Source organism: Sinohyriopsis cumingii, unplaced genomic scaffold, assembly GCF_028554795.1.
Source record: "Sinohyriopsis cumingii isolate HCF-2022 unplaced genomic scaffold, ASM2855479v2 utg002430l, whole genome shotgun sequence".
NCBI classification, from domain to species: domain Eukaryota; kingdom Metazoa; phylum Mollusca; class Bivalvia; order Unionida; family Unionidae; genus Sinohyriopsis; species Sinohyriopsis cumingii.
In genome coordinates, this window is record NW_028316206.1 from 15,496 (window position 1) to 37,842 (window position 22,347).

At 35.9% G+C, this 22,347-nt stretch overlaps 1 protein-coding gene across 1 annotated transcript in view; it reads left to right on the top strand.

The window, feature by feature from the left end:
• LOC149770746 (putative N-acetylated-alpha-linked acidic dipeptidase) overlaps positions 1-21,435 on the top strand; it is a 35,850-nt gene extending 14,415 nt beyond the window's left edge. Inside the window, exons 4-5 of the mRNA XM_089949168.1 lie at positions 3,547-3,639; positions 14,756-21,435. Coding sequence (XP_089805294.1) covers positions 3,547-3,639; positions 14,756-14,945 — 283 coding nt within the window. The 3' untranslated portion in view covers positions 14,946-21,435. The remainder of the gene's footprint in view (positions 1-3,546; positions 3,640-14,755) is intronic.
• Positions 21,436-22,347: the final 912 nt, after the last annotated feature.

Genomic DNA, 22,347 nt, shown 5'->3' on the forward strand with positions numbered 1-22,347 from the left:
TAAGGCACTTAAAAAGTTGTAATAGTCAGTACAGAAAGTGAAAATAAGGCACTTAAAATGTTGTAATAGTCAATACAGAAAGTGAAAAGGAGGCACTTAAAATGTTGTAATAGTCAGTACAGAAAGTGAAAATAAGGCACTTAAAAAGTTGTACTAGTCAGTACAGAAAGTGAAAATAAGGCACTTAAAATGTTGTAATAGTCAATACAGAAAGTGGAAATAAGGCACTTAAAATGTTGTAATAGTCAGTATAGAAAGTGAAAAGGAGGCACTTAAAATGTTGTAATAGTCAGTACAGAAAGTGAAAATAAGGCACTTAAAAAGTTGTAATAGTCAGTACAGAAAGTGAAAATAAGGCACTTAAAAAGTTGTAATAGTCAGTACAGAAAGTGAAAATAAGGCACTTAAAATGTTGTACTAGTCAGTACAGAAAGTGAAAATAAGGCACTTAAAAAGTTGTAATAGTCAATAGAGAAAGTGTAAATAAGGCACTTAAAAAGTTGTAATAGTCAGTACAGAAAGTGAAAATAAGGCACTTAAAATGTTGTAATAGTCAGTACAGAAAGTGAAAATAAGGCACTTAAAAAGTTGTAATAGTCAATACAGAAAGTGTAAATAAGGCACTTAAAATGTTGTAATAGTACAGAAAGTGAAAATAAGGCACTTAAAATGTTGTAATAGTACAGAAAGTGTAAATAAGGCACTTAAAAAGTTGTAATAGTCAGTACAAAAGATTGAATAGGAATATTCAGATTATTGGGGCGAAAAATGCAGGAAGGGCAATTTATTTGATTTATTGGACATAAGTATGTCTCATTGCAGGAGATATGATTGCTGTCATCATTTCAAATTGAATAATGATATTTTCTTTCACCTTACTAAAAACTAATCTATTTGAAAATAAATCAGCTGTAGTACTGAGGTCTGTTAAGGTTGGCAGGTCAGCACTGTGTGTAATGGGGGGAGTAGTGATGTATGGGGCTTATGCTTCATTGCTCCAGTTAAAGCTTTGACATATTTTTGACTAACTTTTGATACACAGTCAAAACAGGAAGGCATATATCTTACAGATCTCAGGCTGTGACTCTTGGGTCATAAGGGTGATGAGGAGGTGTTGTTAAATAATTTTATACATATTAGGTCATAAATAAGCACAGAGATTGTGATGACAAGCTAACACTGTGCCATATTAAGTAATAAATAAGCATAGAGATTTGTGATGGCAAGGTAACACTGCCATTTTAGGCAATAAGTAACCATTGGTATTCGTGATGGCAAGCTAACACTGCTATATTAGGCAATAAGTAAGCACTGAGGTTTGTGATGGCAAGCTAACACTGTGCCATATTAGGCAGTAGGTAAGCATTGGGATTTGTGATGGCAAGCTAACACTGCCATATTAGGCAATAAGTAAGCACTGAGGTTTGTGATGGCAAGCTAACACTGTGCCATATTAGGCATTAAGTAAACACTGGGATTTGTGATGGCAAGCTAACACAGCATCATATTAGCATACATGCCAACCATTACGCTTTTGGCATAATCATTACGCTTTTTTTCAATATAATTATGCCTTAGATATAACTGTATTCGGATTATGCATTTTCGGTATATCCCGCTCCCAAAATAATTAATAATTTGTTTTTTCATTTTTATTAACATCCCATTAATCCATCAGACCGTATTCTAGAACAGACGGCTTCTATGTAACTACGACATAAGAGTACGCTTGTCCGAAGACTTGCATGCACTTTCCTAACAATAATATGTTCTATTTATAGCAGTTGCCCTATTTCCAAGAAACATGCTGATTTCTACTTTCAGTTTTTTACCCCAGTTTATATTTATCACAACTGTATGGCTTAGGAGAGAACAGACTGGTTTTCTAACTTTTAGTCTTTGCTATAGGTATTCTAGTTGATGCATGTGTTAGAGCAAAAATATTTTAAAAATAATTTCACAGATTAGGAAAAGATGAAAAACCGATTCTGAGATGAATACGTAAATTACACAATATAGCATTCCATTCTAGGACATCTTCCCACCCCTTGAAGGTTGTGTGGAAAGGATTTTAATATTGATCATGGTGGTAAAACAAAGAAACCTTGAATTAGCTCGTTTTGCTAACTCCAGTACTAAGGTAATTTCGTATTTACAGCAGAAATAAATTGTGGACATGAATTTTAAAAATGCAGAAGCATTATCTACTGAGTTCGTAATAGAACATGGACTATCCCTAGCGGTAAAAGACTACATTGGTCCTTTGTTCAAATGGATTTTTCACGTTTCCAAAGTTGCAGAAAATGTGCATGTGCAAGAACAAAATCATCTAACATTGTTAGGTGTTTAGCAGAAGATACTTCACTTAAAATTGCAGAAGCTGTGAAAATTGGGCTGTTTAGTATTGCAACAGATATGAGTAATGATTATGACAAAAAGTTGTACCCAGTCTGTGTAAGAGACTTTGACAACGAAAAGGGCGAAGTCAGAGTGCTCTTCTTTCATAACCAGAATTAACAGTAGATTCCACTGGAGAAAACATTTTATTTTTATTTGCTTGATAATGCTTTGAATAAACATAAGTTTGCACATCTGTATGGGGTTTTCAGCTGATACTTCATCAGTGATGACAGGAATTCATAAAGGAGTTGCATTCTATATTTTGAAAAATGTCTCCATCATTGTAGATATCAGTTTGCCTCTTTTATATGATGCACCATGCTGCAGGAAAGGCTGCTGATAAATTAGAAGAACTCCTGAAGTATCAAATTGGCACTCCACCTGACAATGTACTTCATGCGGACAGAGTTGATCTTTTTCATCTTATTTCCCAGCTTAAAAAAAACAATAACTGAAAGATATAAAGTTCTTCTTCTTTGTCAGGTTTTGAAAAGAACATTGGTTCTTTACCATTCTAATGCTGACTGTGAAAGATTGTTCAGTATTGTTAACAAAAATAAAACTGAATTGAGATCCAGGCTCTGTAACCCAGCACTCAGTGCACTACTGGTGTGCAAAACATTCATAGTCTCAGCTGGTACAAAGTGTTTTCAAATGCAGTATGAGAGTCTCTTGCTTTTTAAAGCTCAAAGCGTTATATATGAAAACTTGAAGCAGTAACTGATGTTAAAAGTCCAGAGGGACAAATGAATCATTTTGTACATATGCTCATTGAATTTTTATCATTTTATATGTGGATTACTCTTTTTCTGCTCAGATTACTCTTTTTGTCCACTTGTATTACACTTTTTCCTTGTCAGAGGTTGGCATGTATGTATTAGGCAGTAAGTAAGCATTGGGAGTGATGATGGCAAGCTGTCACAGTGCCATATTAGGCAATAAGTAAGCAGTGGGATTTGAGACAGCAGCTAACACAGTTTCTGAAGTTAGTATCAATACTGTAAAGGAGTTTCATGCTGCACAAAGCAGGTAATATAATAAGAAGTGTTTGTCAATAAACTGATCTGCTTGAAAAATATTTTGTCATTCATGTAAATGAACCATAAAAAATATATGGTATGGATTCTTCTAAATTTCTTTTTTCAGTCCATTGGCTGTGAGGATGGCAAATGACAAAATGACTCAGCTAGAGAGGGCCTTCATAGATCCAGAGGGGCTGCCAGGAAGACCATTCTATAAGTGAGTTTGTTTATAAGTTGTATTTTTAGCTAACCTGGCCATAAGGCCATGTGAGTCTGTGGTATTTGTATTGGTATTTACTACTGAAGAATAATTCCAGTAGGCAATCTATACTTTATTAAGTACAAGACATCAGTACAGACAAGAATGCCATGAAAGTAATTCTCTCATAGAACAGGCATAACATAAATTAGCTGTTAGTGTGTTCTAGTCCATTATGGAATATCTGAATACTTTTGCTGTCAGTTGAATGATATTTAAAGCTAATTAGATTAAGGCTAACACAGTACTACAGTATTATCCAGCTTTGGTCTGCATCATCTGGAATCTCTTAATATTTCTGGCTGTAAGTCCGGCCATGTTGGGATATGGTTATCTAAAGGTGTTCACTGTGCATATCATTCACTGACCATTACTGTCACCGTACAAATAGGATATCACTGCAGTTGGTGCCGATGTGAGTACACACTGAAATTAGGGCCTGAATCGCAGAATCTGGAACATTGCATGCATGACCTGAGCTGCACAACATACAATTTGTAGAAATTGAGCGATCTACTTCTGCCAACTGGAACCAGTTTTACTGCATGCACTTAATTATGTCAAGCATATTGACACCTGTAAATAGAGAAGAAAAAAAATGGCACATGGGTGAAATCAATCAAGATTTGCATTGAACTCTTCTTTGAAGTGGATGATAGTATTAACAAAAACTGCCTGTGGAAATTACATGAATAACCTTTCAATATGTAATAGGAGACCATTGTTAGACAGAATTTGTAGACATGGTGGAATACTGAGTTGAAGCACTTTAGACCCAAGGACAGGTTGATAAAATTACATGACATGCTTATTGTATGATGAAGTTAGATGAAGTGTGCCTAAGTTTTTAATAGTCCCAATGAAAAAATATTAAATTCAAGTAAAGTATTGAGGTATCTTCCACTATTATTTTATTAACATCTTTACCTGAAAGTAAAGTTTGTGGTCTTGTCAGTTCTTGAAAGTACATGCTTCCCGTCACATGATATGCTGTACCATTTATTAATTGTTAACTTGGCAAAGTTTTGTTGTTGTTGTTTTAGGGTTTAATGCCATTTTTCAGCACATGATAGGCTATACATGGCGGCCAGTATTAATGGTGGAGGAAGAACCCGAGACAACCCCAGAAAAAACCACCGACCCACGAGAAGCTACTGGCAAGCTTTCTCACATACCCACATTAGCCAAATCCGCGACTCGAACCCATGCAGACAGAGGTGAGATGGCAGTGATCTGTAACGGAGAGCACTTTAGACCACTTGGCCACTCAGGGCTCCTGCAGAGTTTTGTAACAATGTAAATATGACGTGATGGATAACTGATTTCTTCTTCAAATACATTATCTAGTCATAGTACCTTATGAGAAATAGTACTTCCTTGCAAATCCCTCTCTCTCAACCTAAAACCTTTCAGCAGGTGGCAGTTAGAGTAATCTTCCCTGCAAAAACTTAAGTTGCTACTTCCACCTGTGCCAAGTAGAATGCTCTTTACAGACAGAGAACCTTGCAATCCAATACCATTATTCTGGAAATTTTCTATCTTAAGCAAGTTGGACGTCTTTGCTTCAAGGGGAAGTATATAACATCTGTAATTTCCACTTTTTACTTCTTTGTTTGATGACAAAGTTGTTTGTTTATTTTTGGTTGTATAATCACATTGCCAACCTCACACATTTATGTGACCTTGGTATGTACTTGCACATGTCACTAGTGTGTCCTGTCACACTACTATAGCTGTATTTAATAATGTATAGGTATTCTGTGTGATACAATATAATTTGTCCTCTGGTCAGATACATACAGCAGAGGGATTTGTGTGGAAACCACAAAAAGGATCAGAAAAGACACCCTTGGACAAAATTCACTTGAAAGCAGTCCTCCAATCAAACAAAGCCATAGTTCTCCTCAACAAGAGCAGACAAGAGGCAAAGAGAGGGTAATCATTTTTGCTAGCATTTATCTCCACGACAGCCTATCTAAAAAAAATTACATTATCTTCATGCCATCCTTATTACAAAACCAGGTTGGGAGAAGGCTCCAGTGCTTCAGTGCTCAATCTGGCAAGATTTGCCATGATGACCTAAAGACCCGAAAGGTGGTTTAAAAGGGTCTCAGTATCACCTTCAGTGCACCTCCTCCTTTGTCCAGGGTTCCCTGAGCTATATAATTTCCCTCCGACCCATTTAAAACCACCAATCTCCAGCAAAAATTAACAACATTCTTCAGAAAAGGGAAGTAGACATCATTTACACTGTGAATTCTGAGGGCTTTTATTCAAGGCTGTTCATAGTTACAAAGGTAAACGGCACTCCTTGCCTAGTGATTGACCAAAAGTACACTTAATTTGCACCTCATCATTCACAATGGAAACACCATGATGCTTTCTAAATGCTGTCCAGGAGGGAGACTGTGCAATCATTTTAGATTTACAAGCTGTGTATCCTCACATCCCCATTTACATGCTTCCAGGAAGTTCCTGCAGTTCATCTGCCAAGACACTGTTTGCCAGTTCAGGGCACTTCTTCTGGGACTCGATTTCAGTTTCTGGGCTTTCACACAATTTATGAAACATGTAATTGCCCATGTCCAGACTGCCTTCGCAGTGGCAACATCAAACTACCTGGATGACATACTACAAAAATATCAGGGGAGCTATTTCTTGGAGCAAGATATGATAACTTTTACTCCCCTTCACAACCATGACTTCCTTGCCAACAAATCCAACCTCATTCCATCTCATCATTTTGTCAGGTATGGAGTTCAACACTAGGCTAAAGAGAGTTTGTCTTCCTCAGGAACAAGCATTGATAATCAAGTATAGGACACTCTCTCTGCCCAAGAATTCTTTCATCTGCTGGGTTGTCTTCCTCAGGATCAAGCATTGATAATCAAGTATAGGACACTCTCTGCCCAAGAATTCTTTCATCTGCTGGGTTGTCTTCCTCAGGAACAAGCATTGATAATCAAGTATAGGACACTCTCTCTGCCCAAGAATTCTTTCATCTGCTGGGTTGTCTTCCTCAGGAACAAGCATCGATAATCAAGTATAGGACACTCTCTCTGCCCAAGAATTTTCTCATCTGCTGGGTTGTCTTCCTCAGGAACAAGCATTGATAATCAAGTATAGGACACTCTCTCTGCCCAAGAATTCTTTCATCTGCTGGGTTTGCTCAATGTGGCAGTGGATCTAATCATCATAGTTCACCCGTTTATGCACCCATTACAAATGATTCCACTGTCCAAAATGGAGACTGATACTTTGCCCCATGGACAAACCATCACAGATATGAGGTTTCATCACAGAAGATGGGCAACCTCATTTGACTCATGTTAGATATACCAGTGCAAGTACAACTTCTGGAAGTCACAGTTTATACAGATACAAGCAAAGAGGAATAGGGCACCTCATTCCATCATTCCAGGAAGCTAGAGGAGTGTGGTCTCTCTGGATTGTCATTTACATGTAAATATTCTTGATATGAAAGCCATTTAGAAAGTTTTTCATTGGTGCCAGGCGGAGCTACTTGGGAAGGGAGTTCTCTTACTGTTTGACAACTCATATTAAGCTGTGAGTAGATCCACAGCTCCAGATCCTTGCATTCTTGTTTGGGATTTTCCAAAGTGGTGTCTTCAATGACAAACTCGTATTCAAGTTCATCATATTTCAGGCCACCCAACTAATACAAACATATTCGTTTTTCCCTCAAAATTGCACCTGATGGGATCAACCAGTGTTGGACCTATTTGCAACAAGGTGTAATGCCAGACTCTCAACCTTTTGTCTTCCTGGACCTAGATAAGAAGACTTGGGCAGTTTCCATGGATTGGAATGGGCTGGACCTATATAAGAAGACTTGGGCAGTTTCCATGGGTTGGAATGGCCTGGACCTAGATAAGAAGACTTGGGCAGTCATTCCATAGATTGGAATGGCCTGGACCTAGATAAGAAGACTTGGGCAGCCATTCCATGGATTGGAATAGCCTGGAAATAGATAAGCTGACATGGGCAGCCATTCCTAAGATTGGAATGACATGGACCATGATAATAAGACTTGGGCAGTCATTCCATAGATTGGAATAGCCTTGACCTAGATAAGAAGACATTGACAGTCATTCCATAGATTGGAATGGCCTGGAACTAGATAAGAAGACTTGAACAGTCATTCCATTGATTGGAATGGCCTGGACCTAGATAAGAAGACTTGGGCAGCCATTCCATGGATTGGAATAGCCTGGAAATAGATAAACTGACATGGGCAGCCATTCCTAAGATTGGAATGACATGGACCATGATAATAAGACTTGGGCAGTCATTCCATAGATTGGAATAGCCTTGACCTAGATAAGAAGACATTGACAGTCATTCCATAGATTGGAATGGCCTGGAACTAGATAAGAAGACTTGAACAGTCATTCCATTGATTGGAGGGGCTTGGACCTAGATAAGAAGACATGGGCAGCCATTCCATGGGTTGGAATGGCCTGGGCCTAGATAAGATGACATGGGCAGTCATTCCATAGATTGGAATGGCCTGGACCTAGATAAGAAGATTTGGGCAGTCATTCCATGGATTGGAATGGCCTGGAAATAGATAAGAAGACATGGGCAGCCATTCCATGGATTGGAAAAGCCTGGACCTAGATAAGAAGACATGGGCAGCCATTCCATAGATTGGAATGACATGGACCTAGATAAGAAGACTTGGGCAGTCATTCCATAGATTGGAATGGCCTGGACCTAGATAAGAAGACATGGGCAGCCATTCCATAGATTGGAATGACATGGACCTAGATAAGAAGACTTGGGCAGTCATTCCATAGATTGGAATGGCCTGGACCTAGATAAGAAGACTTGGGCAGCCATTCCATGGATTGGAATGGCCTGGAAATAGATAAGAAGACATGGGCAGCCATTCCATAGATTGGAATGGCCTGGACCTTGATAAGAAGACATGGGCAGTCATTCCATAGATTGGAATGGTCTGGACCTAGATAAGAAGATTTAGGCAGTCATTCCATAGATTGGAATGGCCTGGACCTAGATAAGAAGACTTGGGCAGTCATTCCATAGATTGTAATGGCCTTGACCTAGATTAAAAGACTTGGACAGTCATTCCATAGATTGGAATGGTCTGGACCTAGATAAGAAGATTTAGGCAGTCATTCCATAGATTGGAATGGCCTGGACCTAGATAAGATGACTTGGGCAGCCATTCCATGGACTGGAAAAGCCTGGACCTAGATAAGAAGACATGGGCAGCCATTCCATAGATTGGAATGGCCTGGACCTAGACAAGAAGACTTGGGCAGCCACTCCATGGGTTAGAATGACATGGACCTAGACAAGAAGACTTAGGCAGTCATTCCATAGATTGGAATGGCCTGGACCTAGATAAGAAGACTTTGGCAGTCATTCCATGGGTTGGAATGGCCTGGACCTAGATAAGACTTGAACTAGAAGGACAATTGTGCCATCTTGTTTAGATTTGTGAAACCATCTAGTAAAGAAGAAAACTCTACGTTTTGCAAATTGTGTAACGTGATTTCACTATTGGGCACCTATGAAATAAAGAGCATGAAAAAGCTAATAAACATCAGCTTGCTGTAAATTTCTTTTGGAAATTAACCTTCGTCTTTCAGTTACTAGTGTTGCTGGCAATTTATTTCACACATGTTTTCCAGACAGTAAAATTGCAAAGGATTACTCATATGCTAGAACAAAAACAGTTAAATAAGAAAATCACACAGAATTGAGATCATCAGTGAAAGTTGATATATTCAAACTGAGAATGATTGGAAAAAAATAAGGTGTGGAAAAGGCAACTATAAAAAGTCTGTGTCTGAGTGTGTTGCACTCATGCACCTTCTGAATGGGCACCTGAATGGAACATGGTACAACACATGCATCTTTGACATTAAATAATTATGTAAAGCACTGTCCTACTTTACTGATGGTTGTATATGTTGTAAATAGTTACATATGCATTAAAATTTTAAAAATCAGTATTTGTTCTTGAAAATCAGTATTTGTTCTTGAAAATCAGTATTTTTTTCACAAGAAGTCAGTATTTTTGTATTCGGGGGGTTGGCAGCTATGCTTGTACATATTTTCCTAAGATATTATGATTGAGTAAAGAAAAAGAGACCAATTATTTTTAGTACAATATGTTTCTTGAATAATACTTATCCTATTAAGCACATATACCCGCCTGCCTCCCTGCAGCTGCATCCATATAGAGAGCATGCCTTCCACTATAGTGGTGACTGAAGTATTCATGGGACTTGGCACAAATCCCTGTACCAAGGCAACCAAATCCCTGTTCCAAAGGGAGATCACTCCAACTGCCACCTAGGTGGGCACATAACCTATAGCTTTTATTCTAAAATGTTTTAGCCTGGGAATCATGGATTAATGAGGCAGCAGTAGTTCTCCTAAGGTATTATGATCAGATAATTATAATTGAAGAATCATTTTGCTAGTGTTACCAGTCAATGCTCTTCAGATAAGTAACAGAAAAGAGTGAAAGACACCAGGCTTTGTAAAATTTAACAAATAATTTATTTCCCTTATTACAAAGTGAAAATGAGAAAAAAGAACTTATGGTATTGCGAACTAAATTCCTAAAATAATCCAAGAATTAGATCAGACACAAGACCTAGTAATTTAAAGTCCTGAATAAAATTCAGTAAAAGTCCTGAAGAAATCCAAAAACTGAAGGCGATGACGTGTCTGTTATAGCTTATGGGGTGCTGATGTGTCACGGTCCTTTGTTGAATCACAATAATATAATTCCTGGTTTACATTCAAATGAATGTCTCTATCAAAGAATTTTATCAGAGCACTTTTGTATTTCCAGTGAAAATAATTACTTGAATTCAATAATTTGAATTTTAAAAAAATCCCAGCCCAAAATTTAAAAAAATGCTGGTCACAACATATAATACATCTTGAAAGTGCTAGATGTTAAACACAAATGACCAAGTCCTCACAATTACATGATTATATAGTTCTATACTTGACCTGAGGTCACAATTAGCATTTTCTAAAAAAAGCCCATTACCTAATGGAAAATAAACTTCTAGAATGATCCTGATGTTTAGAAAATCAAAACCATAACCTGTAAAATTCACTTACAAAAGTCCAAAACCCTGACCCAGATAAACATATTTGCTTCTTCTATTAATAAAGATTCTGATATTAAGCCCATACACATAGAGAATAATTTAGCTAGGTATTTAGTTGTTTACATAAAATGAAATTTTGTTTTAAAGTCAATCAGGTCAAGCAGAAATGAACTCAGTTTTGGACAAGGGCATGACCAGCATACAATATTACATTACAATAGCATGTAATGAAATATAAAAAAAATTAAAACTAACAAACAAACAATTAAATTAGATATACATAACACTTCCCCTCATAAAGAAAAGGAAAGATTTACACAATAAAGCTTTCTTTTTACTAAAAGTCAAATATGTGTGTATATATATATATATATATATATATATATATATATATGGTTAAAATAATTACATAAGATGAAACCTTATGAATGACACAAAGTTTACATGAAACAATATATTTCTATACATGTGAAAGTGCATCTGCTATTAAATTCTCTTTTCTCTCGATGTGCCTGATGTCAATATTTTATTCCTGCAACATCAGACTTCACCTTAATAATCTCTGATTTTTGTTCTACATCTTACTGATGAAAATAAGGGGTTGTGATCTCTAAATACAATAATCAGAAAAGGAGCTGAACTAATGTAGACTTCAAAGTGTTGTAATGCCAGTATCAAAGCCAAACAGTCCTTCTTGATTGTGGAATAATTTCTCTGGTGCTTATTTAATTTCTTGGAAAAATAGCACACTGGATGATAAATACCATTTTTGTCTTCTTGAATCAATACTGCTCAAACCCCAACATCACTTGCATCAACATACAGTTTAAATGATTGACCTAAATTTGGAGCTGTAAGAACTGGAACACTCTTAAGTATGGCCCTTAGCTTATCAAAAGCCTCCTGACATTTGCAGACCATTTTTCTTGCTCAATAAATTTGTCAGGGGTTTAGCAATTATAGAAAAATTGGAATAAAATTTTTGATAGTATCTAGCCATACCCAAAAGTTGCTTTTTGCTGATAGGCACAGGGAGTTCAGAGATAACCTTGACCTTAACATCTGTAGGTTTAACCTGTTCATGTCCCATATGTCCTAGAAATGTTACACAAGCACAGAAAAACTCAATTTTGGATAAATTAATTGTCAAATTTGCATGAGTGAGTCTGTAAAAGAATTTGCGAGCTCTTGCTAAATGATCTTTCCAGGTGTCGTTGTAGATGTCATCATTAATATGAGCATCACAGGTATATATACCAGATGTAATCCTGTTCATTAAAGGTTGAAAAGTACTAGGCGAACCTTTTATCCCAAACGGCATTACTTTATATTGATAAAGTACATCTGGAGTCATGCATGCCAATATTTCCTTTGCAGGAATAGGTTGCAGATGAGCCTTAGGTATCTTCTGATTGGGTTTTCCTACCATTTGACAGGTCTGACAAGATCTGCAATATTTACAAACATTACTTTTAATTTTTAGAAGTGATTCAAGATCTTGTGATAAGTCTTATTAATCGCTAAATCACCATCCCAAAGGAGATTCATGGGTCAGGCTAAGAATTTCCTGTCTGTATGATTTTGGAACTTGAGTTTGATAGTTCACTGATTACTCATCACCAGCAGGTACCTCAGGTGGTCTCCATTTTCTCATAAGAAATCCCATTTTTAATGAAATAACAAACAAGTAATTCTGTGACTTCAGTTTCACTAATGACCCTTTGAAACAACAGGAGATCTCAGGATATTTTTCCTGTTCGTCAAGTGATTGTCGTTTATCGCCCTGATTAGAATAAAGAGAATGAGTCGTTAAAAGAGAATCAATGTGATCAATACCTTCTGATTGATCCAAACAAGGAGTGAAAGTGACCTCATCAAAAGCCTGGCCAATACGTGTCAGCTAAAATGAATACTTTCCTGATCAACATCATTCTCAAGAGCTTTCTTTGCCACAGCTCTAGTAACTGCACAAGCTGGGTATAAATCAGGGAATTCTTTTTCAATAGGATCAACTTTCTGATCCAAACAAAGCTTGTCAGTTATAAGTGGATTAACCACAACCTTATCTCCAGCTAGGTCATTGCCTAGTAATAAATGAATGCCTTAAATGGGTAAAGAAGACATAATTCTGACTGTCACTGGTCCTGAGACCTAAGCCAGATGACAAAATTACACAGTAGAGAGGAACATTACCAAATTAACAATTGTAATTGTCACATTCAACAAAATTCTGACTTCTTTTTGGTTAACATTACCGACCATTTCTGATGTCAGAATGTTTTTGAGGCCAAGTTTGTGTGTGAGAATTGTTTGTAATCTTGGGGCCTTCAGTAATATGGTAATCAGCATGGCATCCTAATACAGCTTATTTCTCTTAAAATGTCACCTTAATGACTGAGAATTATTAGTTGAGTCTCATTGTCTTTGAGAATTCTTTTTAGGTTTGGTGAATTAATGCAGCAAAGATCAGTACAGTCCTTCTTGCTTGAAATAATCACCTCTTTGAAGAAAGTCATTACTAAATTGAGATGGCTGCCTCTTGTTGTTTGAATAGCTCCCCTGATTGTAATGCTGAGTGAGCATATGGTATATCCCAATATCCACTGTCTGTAGTCATCATGTGTCTCTCTAAATTGGATGTTTTTATTTTTTTTTAAAGAACTACTTGATCATGAGACTTTAGCATAAAGCCTTGGAGCATGATGAGCTTGCACAATTATGTGAATAATAGTGATTCTTCTGAAAAACAACTTAATAGAATTGAACCAATCTTTGCAGAGGGCATTTTGGCATTAAGGCCTTCAAAATTACTAATGCTGATCTGCCATCAATATGGTCCCCATCACTAAAAAGTCCCCATCACTAAAAAGATAAAAACCTTTTAAAGACTTTTTCTCTAAAGCTCTGAACTCAATTTTATTGAAAGCATGCTGGAATGAAGCCTTTACAAACTATGCTTTTGATACCAATCAGCCATCAAATTTGGCTGCCATGATTAATTCTTTTTCAGCCTTTAAATACCTACTTACTGCTCAACATAATTTGATCAAATTTGGCAGAAAGTGCCCTGACTTGAAGACTTTAATTTGGCAGAAAGCACCCTGACTTGAAGACTGTTTGGTTGGGCAGAAAGTGCCCTGACTTGAAGACTGTTTAATTTGGTAGAAAGCACCCTGACTTGAAGACTGTTTAATTTGGCAGAAAGCACCCTGACTTGAAGGCTGTTTAATTTGGCAGAAAATAACCTGACTTGAAGACTGTTTAATTTGGAATAATAGATTCTGATCTGCCTACTGTTAGTGAAATTTTTATTTAAAAAAATGAAATGACTTTCTGTACTACCCACTAAACAGAATTTCACTTAATACTGCATAAGGCATAATATTATACAGGATTTTCAGTTTGTATATAGTAGAATTTTTTGTACAAATTATACTGATCTGTTGTCAAGTATGGTTGATACAAAGAATGGTGAAGCCTTGAAACAATTGTCTTAACCAATCAAGAGAGGTTTGATAAAATTTTGACAGTGGGCATCTTTCTTTGCAAAGTATTTTTGTATTTGACTATTAGGCAGATATTAGTCAGATGAGCAATCTCAGACATTGGCCTCTTGCTTCTTCTGAACATAGATGCACTGAATATGTGACTATTCAAGGCCAGTAATTAATGCATAGAAGAGCACATTTGATTGCTATTGTCACAACATAAATGTCTTTTAATGAGATGTTTCATGAGAAGCAGTCCTTAGATTACATGTGAAAATTTTCTTGATGATCATATCTTCTATAATTATATTTATCACACAAATCCAGCTGTTTCAAGAAATGATTATGGATTCGTGATAATTTTTTTTTATATCCAGGTACTTTTATGGAATTGGGCAGTAGATAAGGTCTAGTTTGCCATGGACTCACATATGCCCAAATATTTTTTGTTTCCTTTTTCAGGCATGTGATGTTTGCTCCAAGCAAGTTTGATAGCTACAAGGACAATACTTTTCCAGGAATTGTGGATACCATGTATGAAATACACTACAACAATGCCAATAGCTGGGATCAGCTGAAACAACAGGTCTATGTATCTACATACACTATTCAGTCTGCGGCCAATACACTGGATCCAATTGGATTCCAATAAACCACAGTAGGTAAAACATGCCATCCTGTCCTGCTCAGGTTTGAAGAAGAGATGAAATTCCATCCCATCTTATTGATCAAATGGGCATCGGCCAGTATTTTACAAATACTAGATGTGATTAAATTTCAGTAACCTTTTGGCAGTCTCATTTGACCCATTTTATAAATGTGAAGATTAGGAAATAACTTGCAAGGAAAGAATATGAAAGAGAAAAGGATATGATGGAAAATTAGATCCAAAAGATATATTTTAAGATAAAAGTATGATACTAAAATAGATTTCTATACCATCTTTGCAAAAGGAACAGTTGCATTTATGTGACTGTGAGTTGCATATAGCTGATTGTCGATTTGAACTAGGTGCTTCTTTTGCTCATTCATCTTTACAGTGTGGTTGCATGCATGTATCAGCAAATGATACTGTCTGTTTCTTTTAATGCATATTTTCATCAACAGTATAAGCTACATGCTACATGACAGCTTAACCAGATTAAAATGGAGGGGGTTATGGAGGGTGGAATAATATAGCATTTTTATACATTTATCCTCAAACAATTTTGTTTCAGGAAGATACAATTTTGGAATTGTTGGATTTTAACCAAATTTGTTATGGATTATTACAGATGAGAACTAGAATGAGTTTGATTTCTGCTATTCCACAATGTCAATAACAGGAGTTATGTCCCCTGACTACCCATCCTCCAGACTTTGGTTTCTGCAGCACTTAACATAGGGTTGTTGGGCTGCAGCCATTTTTGGTATGCAGCGTTATCCTCAAAGGACCATGACTGTATTAACATTCCAGTATTTCATACTGTTGTTAACAAGAGTTATGCCACCCTGTTGCCTGTTTTCTTGTCTTTGGTTTTTGCTCCATAACATATTCAGATTTGTTCAATTTCAGACAAATGTGGCATTGTGTTTGGTATTGTTGGGACCTTGAATGAATTCATTTTCCAGCATCCCACAGTATGTTTTTAAGGAGTTATGTCCCCTGATTCTTGCTGATTTGTTTTATGCAAATGTATTTAAGTGAGGATTGTTGGAGCTCAACAAAATGTGGTACACATGTTCTTTTTATAGATGAGATAATGAATAAGTTAGATTTCAGGTATTTCATAACTTTATTCAGAGGGGTTATGGTCCTTGATTCCTTAGTCTGTAGATTAAATTTACCCAGAGTTGTTGCATTTCAACCAGATTTTACATGCACATTTGTAAGCCTTCATTGATTTTGATATCTAGCTTCCATATTTACAAGATTTAAGGCCCCTGATCATTTAGCATCCTGGCTTTGCTTTGCGCAGCATTACTCTCTAAAGAATTACTAGATTTTAACCAATTTTGCATGCAGTTTTATATTTTAACTAGACTTTTAGAGAAGTTAATTTCCAAAATTACATTATATTATTTACAATAGTTGTGGCCATGATTTTTCCACCTCCTAATTTGGTTTATGCTGTATAGCATTGCTAAAGAAAGTTGAATTTTAGTCTGATTTGTTGTCAGTCTTTATACAGATGAGATCCTAAAGTAGATGGATTTCCATCAGTCTGTCTCATCAGTTAGAGGGGGTTATAGCCCTTGAATATTCATCTTCTCCCAACTCAAGGTCATCTGTGTAAGGGCCTGCAGGCAACTGCAGTGAGCAAGGACCTTTTGGGATGCATACATAAGCAATAGCACCAGTTTTGTATGCCCACAATAAAGCATAAAGTATTATGTTAATATGTTGTCTATCCATATATCCATCTGTCAGTTATTAATTTTGTTTCCAGACATGAATTTGAATTCTCCACCATCTTGTTTCCAAACTTGGTGACTGACTTGCATTTTTGGTATGGAAGAACTGTATCAGTTTGGGAGTCAATGATCAAGAATAACTTGAGTTCTGAACCATATATGTTTACCAGACTTTATGAATGACTTGCACTTGGGGTAATAAAGAAATCAATTGATTTTGGGGTCAAAAGGTGAAGGACAAATTCAATGTAATTAAACAAAGAAAACTGGTTTCTGTAGAAGAAATTGAGTTCTTGGCAATCAACAGTTATTAAACTTTGTCATTGGCTTGCATTTGGAGTCAGAAAAAACCCTAATGTATTTGAGATCAAAGGTCAGGGTCTGTGACTGAAGATTTGAGTTCATCATCATCTTGTTTACAAACTTTGTGAATGGCTTGCACTTACGTAAGGAAGAATCCTTTCTATTTTGGAGGTCAAAGGGTCAAATGTCAAGGCTACTGTGAATGAAAGAAGAAAAATGGTTGCCTACAATAATGTCGATCCTCTGGGACATACCTGCTTGGTGGATGGTTTGCACTTGGGGTAAGGAAGAAGTCTGTCAATTGTGCCATTAAAAGATCAAAGGCACAGTTCACTTTGACAAAGAAGAAAATGTTTTTCCTACAATAAGATTAGTTTACAGATCACAGACATGTACCAATCTTTTTGGATGGCCTACACTTTGGGTAAGGAAGAAGACCATCAGTTTGGGGGTCAATAGGTTAAAGGTCAAAGCCACTAACTGAAGAAAAAAGTGGGCTGACTACAACAATTTTAATTATCTATTTACAGAGCTACGAAACACTGTGAGCATATAATAACCTGCTATTAGCACTTAATCATATATGGATGGTGTACAGATCATTATAAGAATTGTGTTGATCGGTCCAATTAAAATTACAAGTTGTGTTGATCAGTCAAGTTAAAATTACAAGTTTGGACACTGTGTTGATCAGTCCAATTAAAATTACAAGTTGTGTTGATCAGTCCAGTTAAAATTACAAGTTGTGTTGATCAGTCCAATTAAAATTACAAGTTGTGTTGATTAGTCCAATTAAAATTACAAGTTGGGACACTGTTGATCAGTCCAATTAAAATTACAAGTTGTGTTGATCAGTCCAGTTAAAATTACAAGCTGGGACACTGTGTTGATCAGTCCAATTAAAATTTCAAGTTGTGTTGATCAGTCCAGATAAAATTACAAGTTGGGACACTGTGTTGATCAGTCCAGTTAAAATTACAAGTTGTGTTGATCAGTCCAATTAAAATTAGAAGTTTTGTTGATCAGTCCAATTAAAATTACAAGTTGTGTTGATTAGTCCAATTAAAATTACAAGTTCTGTTGATCAGATAAATTAAAATTACAAGTTGTGTTAGTCAGTCCAATTAAAATTAGAAGTTGTGTTGATCAGTCCAATTAAAATTACAAGTTGTGTTGATCAGTCCAGTTAAAATTAGAAGTTTTGTTGATCAGTCCAATTAAAATTACAAGTTGTGTTGATTAGTCCAATTAAAATTACAAGTTCTGTTGATCAGATAAATTAAAATTACAAGTTGTGTTAGTCAGTCCAATTAAAATTAGAAGTTGTGTTGATCAGTCCAATTAAAATTACAAGTTCTGTTGATCAGATAAATTAAAATTACAAGTTGTGTTAGTCAGTCCAATTAAAATTAGAAGTTGTGTTGATCAGTCCAGTTAAAATTAGAAGTTCTGTTGATCAGATAAATTAAAATTACAAGTTATGTTAGTCAGTCCAATTAAAATTAGAAGTTGTGTTGATCAGTCCAGTTAAAATTACAAGTTGTGTTGATCAGTCCAATTAAAATTACAAGTTGTGTTGATCAGTCCAGTTAAAATTACAAGTTGTGTTGATCAGTCCAATTAAAATTACAAGTTGTGTTGACTAGTCCAATTAAAATTACAAGTTGGGACACTGTTGATCAGTCCAATTAAAATTACAAGTTGTGTTGATCAGTCCAATTAAAATTACAAGTTGTGTTGATTAGTCCAATTAAAATTACAGGTTGGGACACTGTTGATCAGTCCAATTAAAATTACAAGTTGTGTTGATCAGTCCAGTTAAAATTACAAACTGGGACACTGTGTTGATCAGTCCAGTTAAAATTATAAGTTGATCAGTCCAATTAAAATTACAATTTGTGTTGATTAGTCCAATTAAAATTACAAGTTGGGACACTGTTGATCAGTCCAATTAAAATTACAAGTTGTGTTGATCAGTCCAATTAAAATTACAAGTTGTGTTGATCAGTCCAGTTAAAATTACAAGTTCAAGAAGTGGGTGGGACACAATATATTGCTGGGCTCCAACATCCATCAAGATATCGATGAGTGTTTGGCTCTTGTTGCTACCTCAGATGCTGTATTAATTGTTTGATTATTTTGAATGAAAATTATGTTTTTTGTTTATCTTGTAAAAGAGATGTGACAGAGAAAATAATACAGGAGCCATATTACCTTGCCTTGAGAAAATAAGCTCAGAAAGTTTTGTGTTCTGTTATTTTTACATGTATTTATAGCACTGAATAATTTATTCATTCACGATCTTCGGGTTCCGGCAGGTTTGACATAATGTATTTTTGTGTCTTTACTTAAATATTTGAATAATATCTGCTCAAGTACAAGAGTTTTTCAAGTTTAAAATCTTTTTATTGGTGGTTTGTTATATAATTTTTGTATGTACTGGCATCCTACCAGTTCCGATTAACCGCTCCGGTGGCCTAGTGGTTAGAGTGTCCGCCTCGGATGCGGAAGGTTGTGGGTTCGATCCCCGGCCGAGTCATACCAAAGACTTACAAAAATTGTACTAACAACTACCTCGCTTGGCGCTCAGCATTAAGAGGTTAGTGTTAGGACTGGTAGGCCCGGTGTCAGGATAATGTGACTGGGTGGGACATCACGGCACATGTCTGCGGCATGATGCCCCAGTGCTAGACATCACTAAAAACTGCCACACTGCAGACATCGTAGCGATATGACTGAAAAATTGTTAAAGCTACGTTAAAAATCCAAATCACACACACACCCAGTTCTGATTAAAAGTGCAAAAATTATTTCTTTTAAAATCAAATTCCAGAAGATTTTCATTACTTGAAGTTAAAGTTAGTTTATGTTTTTATTCACAGAAAACTACCACATAAATTGATCTTTCATGAATAGCATGCCATTGTGGCAGTGTATAAAATTTATGATGCTCATGTGTCTTCATTTGAGTGATTTGGTTTATTTTATTGAGTCCATTTCCATTTACTTTTTCTACTAATTGGCTTAGAAGTGGTGATAATGGCATGATGAATCATTTAAATAATGCAACTTAAATCAAAAGCTTTCCAGAATTTACAATTCATGTTATCCTTGCAATGATTCCATTTGCTATGCATTATTTATTGCTTATTAAATTTTCACATGCATCCATTTTTATTTAGCTATCCACAAAATGAATATGTAGGCTGATATTGTCCTTTTGTTCCCCATATTTTGTCTTGTATTGCATACAGTTCTTACATTTATACATTCATTTAATCATCCATGACATGTGCATTTAGTATAATAATTGACCTATATTATTTCCCCTTATTTAGTCCTTTATTGCATACATTTCTTACATGCATACATTCATTTAGGCATCCCTGATATGTATGTTGTATAATAATTGTCCTATATTATTTCCCCTTATTTGGTCTTGTATTGCATACAGTTCTTACATGCATACATTCATTTAGGCATCCCTGATATGTACATTGTATAATAATTGTCCTATATTATTTCCCCTTATTTGGTCTTGTATTGCATACAGTTCTTACATGCATACATTCATTAGGCATCCCTGATATGTACATTGAATAATAATTGACCTATATTATTTCATCTCATTTTGTCTTGTATTGCATACAGTTCTTACATGCATACATTCATTTAGGCATCCCTGATATGTACGTTGTATAATAATTGTCCTACATTATTTCCCCTTATTTTGTCCTGTATTGCACACAGTTCTTACATGCATACATTCATTAGGCATCCCTGATATGTACGTTGTATAATAATTGTCCTACATTATTTCCCCTTATTTTGTCCTGTATTGCATACAGTTCTTACATGCATACATTCATTTAGGCATCCCTGATATGTACGTTGTATAATAATTGTTCTACATTATTTCCCCTTATTTGGTCTTGTATTGCATACAGTTCTTACATGCATTCATTCATTTAGGCATCCCTGATATGTACGTTGAATAATAATTGACCTATATTATTTCCCCTTATTTTGTCCTGTATTGCACACAGTTCTTACATGCACAAATTCTTTTAGGCATCCCTGATATGTACGTTGTATAATAATTGTCCTACATTATTTCCCCTCATTTTGTCTTGTATTGCACACAGTTCTTACATGCATAAATTCATTTAGGCATCCCTGATATGTGTTTATCTGTTTCATGACAGTATTCATTACACACTATTTGTATCTACAGTTATTGCATTTTAATAATCTGAAAATATTGCCAGTAGATTAAATGCTACCTACCTCAAAATGTAGTGTCCGTCAATGTTGTTTACTATGGTTGTTTACTAGCAAGTATATTTGTTCCATTTTTATGCAAATCCTAACAACCTGCATTTGTATTAATATTTACGGTTTGCTGTATAAATACTGTGTTTGATGTAATAAAAGTTTTGATTTAATTTGTATTTTTCTTTTCCATATGCTAGATTTATTGCCCAAGTGCCATTTTTTCGGCCATTGCACGTGGCCTGATAATCCCTTGGCATGTAAAGGCCATAGCCACTTCGTTCTCAAGTAGACAATCCTTTTGATTGAGTCGTGAATTTAATACACTTATTTGTTCAATGCTTAACAGAGTTTTACAACTTTCTGTACATGATTGATGCTAATTACTTAGTGTGTAAAGGCAGCACCCTCTTTGTTTTCCCCACATGGTAACCCTTTAATCGAGCCATAATCCAGTTATTTGAACTTACTGTGACTTTCCAACACACTAGACATGTGTTCAGTAGCAGCCTTTAATGGATTTCACACCCTGTATATACTTAGACATGTGTTCAGTTGCAGCCATTAATGGATTTCACACCCTGTATATACTTAGACATGTGTTCAGTTGCAGCCGTTAATGGATTTCACTCCCTGTATATACTTAGACATGTGTTCAGTTGCAGCCGTTAATGGATTTCACTCCCTGTATATACTTAGACATGTGTTTAGTTGCAGCCGTTAATGGATTTCACTCCCTGTATATACTTAGACATGTGTTTAGTTGCAGCCGTTAATGGATTTCACTCCCTGTATATACTTAGACATGTGTTCAGTTGCAGCCTTTAATGGATTTCACACCCTGTATTTACTTACAAAGCTCAAGCTCAGTCTATGTATACGCAGCAGCATATGACAGTGAAGCAGAGAAAATGGAGTTGGATGATATTTACAATGACTATACTATAAAGTCGATTCCGCGTTGGACATTACCAGTGAGGAAAGACAACCCTCCTTTTGCTGTCTTCTGCAGTCTGTGAAACTGGTCAATTGTGTCTCAGAGGAAATCCAGTAATTGTAAGGCTTATGTATTGGAAAGCCTGTTA